This window comes from Telopea speciosissima, chromosome 11, assembly GCF_018873765.1.
Source record: "Telopea speciosissima isolate NSW1024214 ecotype Mountain lineage chromosome 11, Tspe_v1, whole genome shotgun sequence".
NCBI classification, from domain to species: Eukaryota; Viridiplantae; Streptophyta; class Magnoliopsida; order Proteales; family Proteaceae; genus Telopea; species Telopea speciosissima.
Window position 1 is genome coordinate 23400737 of NC_057926.1, and position 8561 is coordinate 23409297.

Here is an 8561-nt window from a genome sequence, read left to right on the forward strand (position 1 = left end):
CCTTGGGGGAGGGATTTGACAGCGTCATTATTGAGTCTGATAACTAGGAGCTCATCCAATGCCTCAACAACCCATCCAGCCCAAGGACCTTGGAGGCTTCGTCTATCATCCATGGCATTCTCCATTTGGTTTCATATTTATTGATTGTATTTTCAGACATATTTGTAGGGAGAGCAACGCCGTTGCCGACTCTCTAGCTAGGAGGGCGCTGTCTCTGCCATGTAAGACAGCTTGGCCCATTTCTACTTCTTGGCTCCAAGATTTGTGTAACTTGGATGCCTCGGCTTTTTCTTGGTCTGGTCCACAATAAATTTAATTTTTACCAAAAAAAAAAAAAAATTGATACCCCGGAACCGGGTTTGACTGAGACCGTGCTTGCTGTACTCGCTTGTCCATGTTCGTGGAATGGCAAACAGGCCTAGGCCCTTGTATCATTTGAACTGGTTCAATGACTGGTCCGACCAACTTAAAAGCCATGGACTGATCCGACCAATTTAAGAACTAAGGACCGGTTCTTACTTGTCTGGCGTTCTATCGAGCTTCACATCATGAAAACTCTGGAACGAGAAGAGCGGGAAACACGACACAAGTTAGAACAGTTGCGAAACTTAGGGTTTTGGTTTGATTTCCGTTCGAGTCTTAACATATCCAATCTCCTCATGCATGCATCCATGGAAGTACGTCTCTCCTATCCTCAGACCTTGTGTCTCACAGATCAGCCCTTTATACGTGGCAGATTTTCTGTTTGTATTGATTATTTTATGCCCAAAAGCTTAAAGCAACCCCATTGTTTTGATCTCCGATCCACTTGGGATGTTTTTGAAGACCATTTCCAAATCTTAGTATCCTCTCTCTCTTGATCTCTGAAACAAGAAAAGACAATCGTTGTTCTTCACTTCCCTTTCTTTCCCTTTTCGTTTATTTCTTCCATCTCTGTCCTTCCATGTTTCTTAATGCTTTTAGGTTTCTCAAATCCTCCTAACTACATTATATGGCATGCATGAAGCTGGGCTCTAAACCTGAAGCCTTCCGTCGTGAAGGGAATACCTGGTGAGAGAAACTGTTTTTCATTTCTCTCTCTGTCTGGATTTCTTGTTCTCTGTTTAACATAGTTTGTTTTGAAATGCTTCGTTTTGTTTGTTTAGGAAAATTAAGGTCTGGATACTCTCAAAACCTTTCCTATTCCTCTCCTGATTGTTGAATTAAATTAATTACTGATGACACAATTTGAGCTGAAGTGATGTTCCTCATTACATTACTAAAGGGTTTGGATGCATAGGTCATGTTGTTAAGCCTTCCCAAGGAGGATCAACATTTATATGTCCTTATCTTATACACACCCCCCCCCAAAAAAAAAAAAAAATAAAAAAAATAATTTTTTCAAGTTTTTCTCCTCGAAAGGGTGGATTATGATCACAAATGAATTACTGCTGGTTAGTGATGATGGTGTTCAGCTTTTGAGTCTTGATGTTTTGGGTGCAACTTATTTATCATTTATATGGATAATTCGATGTGGCATTCTTATACTCTAATTCATGTACTATTTTCCTCCACAGTTGATGTAGCTCTTGATTTTAAAACAATGGGCTAGGTTCAAAATCTTGTTTTCCATACTAGTCAGTATGGCCTTTCACATGGATTTTGATGAAGTTAAATAAACCTTCACTTAGAATGTAGGATTGGATCTGCATTTTCTTTTTAAATGTTGTATTCTTCATCTAATCTTGCCAGAAAGAAGTTAACATCCTTGATCACAGGTTTTGTGCAAATGGGCTTCCATGCGACATTGTAATCGAATGTGGAGAATTGTCCTTTCAGCTTCACAAAGTGTGTTTCACCCTCTAATGGCAAAGTTTATTATTTTACTACACCCATTATGCTGTTCTTTTCTATATATCTATTCCTGTCATTAGTAATATTCTGTGAGTTATTTCACATGGATATCTTCTTAACTTTCCATTTTGTTACCCCCTACCTCTGGATTTGTTCTTTCTTGCAGTTTCCTTTGCTTTCCAGGAGTGGGGTTTTAGAAAAGCTGATTGCAGAAGCCTCTAATAATGATGGACAAAGCTGCATTTTGCGGCTTCATGACATACCCGGTGGAGCCAAGGTGTTTGAGCTCATAGCCAAATTCTGTTATGGGATTAAAATAGAACTTACTTCCCTTAATGTAGTTAGTCTTAGGTGTGCAGCCGAACACCTTCAGATGACTGAAGAGCATGGAGAGGGGAATCTGATCTTTCAAACAGAGAATTTCCTTAATGAGATATTTGGCAATTGGGCAGATTCAGTCAAAGTTCTTGATATGTGTGAGGAAGTTCTTCAATATGCTGAAGAACTCCACATTGTCTCGAGATGCATTGACTCCTTGGCAATGAAAGCTTGTGCCGACCCTAGCTTATTCAGTTTGTCTGCGTCAGGACGCACTAGCATGCATAGCCCTGGGGGTACTGTCTTATGGAATGGAATAGGCACAGCAGCAAAGCCAAAGCATGTGAGTGAAGATTGGTGGTATGAGGATGTGTCCTTCCTCAGTTTTCCAATCTATAAAAGATTAATCTTTGCCATTGAATTGAGAGGCATGAAGCCTGAGAATATTGCTGGGTCCCTCATGTTGTATGCAACAAGATATCTTCCTCTAAGTAGGTATTCAAACATCAGTGAGAATGTGAACCGTGTGATCCCTGGTTCTGCTATTTCTGCCCCTTCTGAGGCCAATCAGCGGGTTCTCCTCGAAGAGATTGTGGAGTTACTGCCCAATCAAAAGGGAGTTGCACCGACCAAGTTCCTGCTTGGTTTGCTCCGTACTGCCATGATCTTACATGCAAGCCCATCATGTAGAGAGAACTTGGAGAAAAGGGTGGGAGCTCAGTTGGACCAAGCTACGTTGGATGATCTTCTCATACCAAACATGGGCTACTCGGTGGAGACATTTCATGATATTGACTGTGTTCAGCGGATTCTTGATCACTACATGTCGGTGGATCATGCTGCTGCTGGTTCTTCCCCTTGTATAGTGGATGAGTCACAGTTAGAAGGGTCCCCTTCGCTGACCCCAATTACAATGGTTGCCAAGCTAGTGGATGAGTACCTTGCAGAGGTGGCATCTGATGTAAACTTGAAGTTTCCAAAGTTTCAAGCATTAGCAGCTGTGATTCCAGATTATGCTAGGCCACTTAATGATGGCCTCTACCGTGCAATTGATATATACCTCAAGGTACCAAAGTTTCTGATTTCTTTTTTCCCCGACTGTTGTTTCAGTAGCCAGTCAATGCAAATCAGTTGCTTAGGATGACTCTGTAACCAAATGAAGAGGAATCATTTTGTCTTGATAGCATTTGAAAACAGAGATTCATCATTGTTCGAATGATAATTAAGGATCTCAACGGTAAATGAACTGTTGCTCTTTAACTGTTATGATTGAATCATTTGAAAAACTATATGGAATGAATTCAGTTTTTTGGAAAACTCTCATACTGCATTTATGTATGTTTACTAACACATTTCTCAACTTCAGTCACATCCCTGGCTGACAGACTCTGAGAGGGAGCAGCTATGCAGGATCATGAACTGCCAAAAGCTCTCTTTGGAGGCCTGCACCCATGCAGCACAGAACGAGAGGCTACCTCTCCGATTAATTGTCCAAGTCCTATTCTTTGAGCAGCTTCGGCTCCGCACTTCTATTGCCGGCTGGTTCTTTGTTTCTGACAACCTTGAGAACTCCCAAAACTCACATGGGAACCTCTCACTCCACAAGCATGAAGGGTCGTCTCAGGAAAATCCTACTCATGATCAAGCTGTTAAAATTGACGACATGAAAGCGCGGGTCTCTGAGCTCGAGAAGGAATGCTCAAGCATGAAAGAGGAGATCCAGAAGTTGGGGAAGACAAGGAGTAGTTGGAATATCTTCGCTAGAAAGTTCGGATTTGGACTAAAGTCTGAGCCTAGCAAATCCAAAGCACCACCACCGCCAAAACCATCCACACAAGCACCACCTGTGAATGAACAGCAAGATCAGAATGGTGAGATGGCTAATTGATTTAGAAACTGCAAGCTAACAGAATAACATTGTTTCCACACATCTCTTCACTACTTCACTAGTTGAAAGTGCATTAGCTTTGATTCTTTAATTGGTTGAAAGTGCAGTAGCTTTAATTCTTTAATTGGTTGAAAGTGCATTAGCTTTGATTCTTTTATTTGTTGAATATTTAATCATCAAAATGACTGTATTATGCTTAGAAGCAACCTTGTGATTTCATTTAATCTATAATAGATTCTTGATTTTTCTCCAAATTCTTTTGTGGTATTGGTTTTAAATTAACCTGATTTGATCAATCAATTAAGTTCATTGCTTAAGCAATGTTTGCTCTATCATTGTAGTTGCCAAAAATGATGGAATGACTCTAATATAGGAAAAAATGTTCCTGAGAATGGAATAAGAAGGTCATGTGTAAAGAATCAATACCATCTTTTCCAAAAATATTTCCAACGAAAGTGATCTCGATGACTTTGATTTGGACTGTTTAGAATTGTCCTATTTGTATTTCAAGAAAATACATCTAGGAGAAGCTTACTATTGTAAATTATTTGACTATTTTGGTATTCTTTACAAAACCCGAGGAACTTGTCTGTCTGTTTCTTCAGGGCATTCGGGAAATATGAACAGCTTTTGGAATTGTTTGAGGAGTGCTTGGAACAGCACTTGTGAAGAGTCATCTTCAGAACAATGCAAAGAATAGGGATGACATTATTCAAAATGTGAGAATGGATTTCTGGAAAAAAGAAAAAGAAAACGAAAATGTTAGAATGAATGGAAGTAATCAGAGGTCGAAAGGCCCTGCTTTGGGGAAATCATTTCTTGGAAAGCAGTTTTTGCCTTTTAACACTATCCATTAGTATTCCTAGGACTGAATCTAATAGTTGGGGGGGGGGGGGGTTGTGATGTTAAAATGTCATCAACAATGTTAGTAATTTTTCGAGAAAAAAAGGGTTAAGTAATTTTCTTGTTTACGTACAACTTCTTTGGCATCACCCAAAATGAGCTACAGTCAAACTTGTTTGATTTGTATGGTGGCTGTACTGAATATATTTTCATTAGAAACAAAAAAAAAAGATGCTTGATGGGAAGCCATTTCCTTTCCTCATTGGGACTAAAATTTTAACAGCAAGATTAGTGACCGTGTGAGTGTAAGGTCATCCATGATGAGCCGATTTATTGAATCTGTATATACATAGAAGATGTGAGAAATCCTAAGAAGAGTCCTCAGTTACCACTCCTACTATACATAGTGATGTGGATAATTATCTCTACCCAATGAATAGCTGACACGCGGCATAATAAAGGTGTGATTGAATTACACATGTGGTTAATGAGAATTCTCCACAAAAAAAAGCAAATCAACAAGATTGGCCTCCACAATTAACACCTATCACGACTTGCACACATCTTCAGAATACAGTAGTGAAAGGGGAAAATCCCCAAAATTAGGAATTCCATCTCTATCAAGACTCTTGCTGATTCAGAGTTACTTGACCATCAAGGGACCTACATGTTGAAACCTATAAATACAGTTGCAAGGGCAAGAGGTAAGGGATTTGGAGCCATTCATTTGTTTCCCAATTCTCATGTTTTTCAGAATACTGACTTAATCTTCAGGTGCAGGGATTGTTTGTGAGGAAGAAGATTGTTTCTGTTGGAAACATTAGGCGCCATCTATGGGAAACGAAGAACAATCCTTACGAAGGTCCATCATGGTTAACACCAGAACCACCTCTCGTCTAGTACAGGACCACCCCCAACCACAACCAAATGCAATAGCTGAAGCTAACCAAGAACAAGTCCAATAGAGCCACGGATCTCAGAGTCAACATCTACAAGACAACGCCACGGTTGATCCACATGCCTACGTGACAATGGCACAATTTGTAGTATTGCAACAACAATTACAATAGAAAATGCAGCAAATGATTGATCTACAATGGCAAGATGCCACAGCCATTGTCCACCTCCTCCTTTGGCCCAAACTGTGGTTAGAACCAGATCTCCTTCTCTTGATCATAGCGAGAATCACAACAACTCTGACGGTCAGTAGATGCAAGCGAAGTCCAAAGTTGCGTCCTCCACCAGTCAGAGATTTGAATCCCAGATGACAAAAGGCGAACATGCATTGAATGAGCAAGTGCATGAATTGCATGATCAGATGCAGGAGGTCCTAAAGAACTAGTCGTCAGGTTACGATTTCAGTTTCACTATTGATACAACGTTCATTGATGAAATCAAGGCTGAGCGTCTACCCAAAGGGTTCAAGGTGCCCACCCCGGAGCAATATAATGGGACCTTGGACCCAGAATCACCTTGAAAGTTTCAAGTCAGTGATGCTCTTTCAAGGAGCTGTTTGCACCCTAAAATTACCGACTGATCGGTAATGAAAGACCGATCAACTTTGGGCCACAAAGGATCGGTCAGCAAGGCAAAATCCCTTGCTAAGAGATAATGTGGACGATAAAATGGTTGTAATCGTAGCTTGCCCACGTTGAACACTACCTCCAAACTAGGAGCCACTTCGAGAGGACATGGTGTTCAAACCGTTCCACAACCATCAAAGGGAGGCACGGTTAGAAGCCACTCATGAAGGTTCCATCCTCAAAAGTATAAAAGACAGAATTACAGAGGAAGGAGGGATCTTTCGATAAACCAACAAACCTACAACTTAAGTTATCTTTATTTTTTTCTGCATTTTACATTTTTCTTAGTGTAACTTTATTTTCCCTCTTCATCCTCGCTATCATGCTCTCTCTCTCTCTCCCTCGCTCCCTCTCTGTCAAGTTCTTCTTTGATTTCTTGTAACAATGGTATGTCCTCTGTGTATACTCACATTCAGGTCAATAGAAGTTCTCGATTTCTCATATTAATTATTCTGTGACTATCCCTTTTTTCATATATTGCAATTTGGTCTTTAATTTTAAAGTTGGAGCAATCGAGGCAAGAGGTGATCCACATAGCTTGAAAGAAGTCAGAAGTACAATCTTCTTCACATCAAGTCTTGTAAACTCTGACATGCCCGTGCTCTCTACTAAGATTGTTTGTTACGGTAGACCGATTGTTTGAGTAACCAAAAAAAGAGCCAAACAATTTTTGGCACGCCCGGCGGGATACTCTAACTGAGATATCATGGCAAAGAAGGGTATCCAACGAGCAAGTAAGAAAGGGGCACGATGGGTTCCCTTGCAGGAACCTAATGTTGAGACACAACTTGAAGCCCAAATTAGAGCATATGCAGATGTGTGCCCCAAGTAGGTAGCCGCTAATGCATAATGTAATGCAACCCATGATGCATAGCATGTATCAGTTGATAGCAGTTTTAGCCGCCTTGAACGATGCTCGAAATCGTCAACTAGGAGAAATGGCTCTAGTTCAAGCCAGGATTGGGCTACCTCCACCTGTGATTGAGCCTTGCAACGAGACACCAATTGCTAACCCGTATGGTGCACCTCATCATAGTCAGTTCGTGGTTGAGAAGGGGAAGGGCAGCATTTTGGGCACACCTAGTCGAGCTCTGTATGTGAACGATCCGAATTTGCATGCAGGACCTTCTCAGCCAGTAGACCGTATCACTGGTGAGCGAGTTGCAGGGGCAACCACTACAACAAAAAGAATAGAATGAAGTAAGTCCCAAAAACGGAACAAAGGGAAAGAGATTCTTATAAGCAATGACAAAATCCTTGTTGAGCCATTATAAACCTGTCAGTTGATCGCTGTCGGTTGGTCTTGATCAGCAGGCATTGATCAACCGACTACTCCAGTAGCTGAAAACAGTTGGGTTTTTCCCCATTTCTTTCACCCATCTTCAAAGGGGTTTGAGCATTGGATAAGCACTGTAAAATATGATGTCCTACCATGCAATTGCATATCTAAACTTCATGGTTAGTGTGCTTACCATGGAACCAACTGTTGCAGCCCAAATCCACTATTGTTGTTAGTGTTGGATATGTGTCCATCAAATCCGGTTTAATTAATAAAATCTTTATTTCTTTTTAGGCATGGCATATATTTTATTGGGCTTATAAGTTGTTCCATGGATTTTCATCCAAAATGGTTCTCGGCTAGGGATAGAACCGGGCATCCCGATCATATGGTCGTCACATTGTATATTACCAGATATGAGTTTTCGGTGCATAAATGTGGGTACATATATTGTGCGTGTATGGAAAAGAATCTGGTAAGAATCTTGCATGTGCTACTGCCAGTTGTTTGAGAACGAGATTCATACCCGTCGGTTGACCTTTAACCTGAGAGATCCTATTTGTTACAATGCTGGGTCATTTGTTTTGGTAAGCCAATGGTTGACGTCCTACAGACTATATATCGACGTGTTGGACATGTGATCACGCATTGTTAATGACAGAGATGCTCAATATGGAATCCACTGTCGTTAATTCGGGAATATCAAGGAGAGAGAAAGTTTGTGATGCATCGGACAAAAATCTGGTACCAGTGTTATTTTTGTAAATTGTTTACTAATATGAAAAATAATTATTTATATATTTAAATTTAAATATTT

General features: G+C 40.4%; 1 protein-coding gene across 2 annotated transcripts; it reads left to right on the top strand.

Annotated features, from left to right (window-relative positions):
* Positions 1–601: 601 nt before the first annotated feature.
* On the top strand, positions 602–4321 carry LOC122645484 (BTB/POZ domain-containing protein At5g03250). 2 transcript variants are annotated; one of them, XR_006330461.1, is made up of 5 exons: positions 602–1050; positions 1758–1827; positions 2000–3217; positions 3518–4129; positions 4196–4321. XR_006330461.1 is itself a non-coding variant. In XM_043838795.1 (4 exons), exons 1-4 carry the CDS (start codon positions 992–994, stop codon positions 4037–4039), a joined length of 1869 nt encoding a protein of 622 aa, XP_043694730.1. In that variant the 5' UTR covers positions 602–991; the 3' UTR covers positions 4040–4321. The 2 variants fall into 2 exon arrangements, 1 of the variants encoding a protein (XP_043694730.1); XM_043838795.1 differs by having other exon boundaries at positions 3518–4321.
* Positions 4322–8561: the final 4240 nt, after the last annotated feature.

Coding starts and splice junctions, on each gene's coding strand:
- LOC122645484 (XM_043838795.1), top strand. CDS start 992: ATGGCATGCATGAAGCTGGGCTCTAAACCTGAAGCCTTCCGTCGTGAA. Junction 1,051..1,757: donor CGTCGTGAAGGGAATACCTG/GTGAGAGAAACT, acceptor CCTTGATCACAG/GTTTTGTGCAAATGGGCTTC. Junction 1,828..1,999: donor TGTCCTTTCAGCTTCACAAA/GTGTGTTTCACC, acceptor TCTTTCTTGCAG/TTTCCTTTGCTTTCCAGGAG.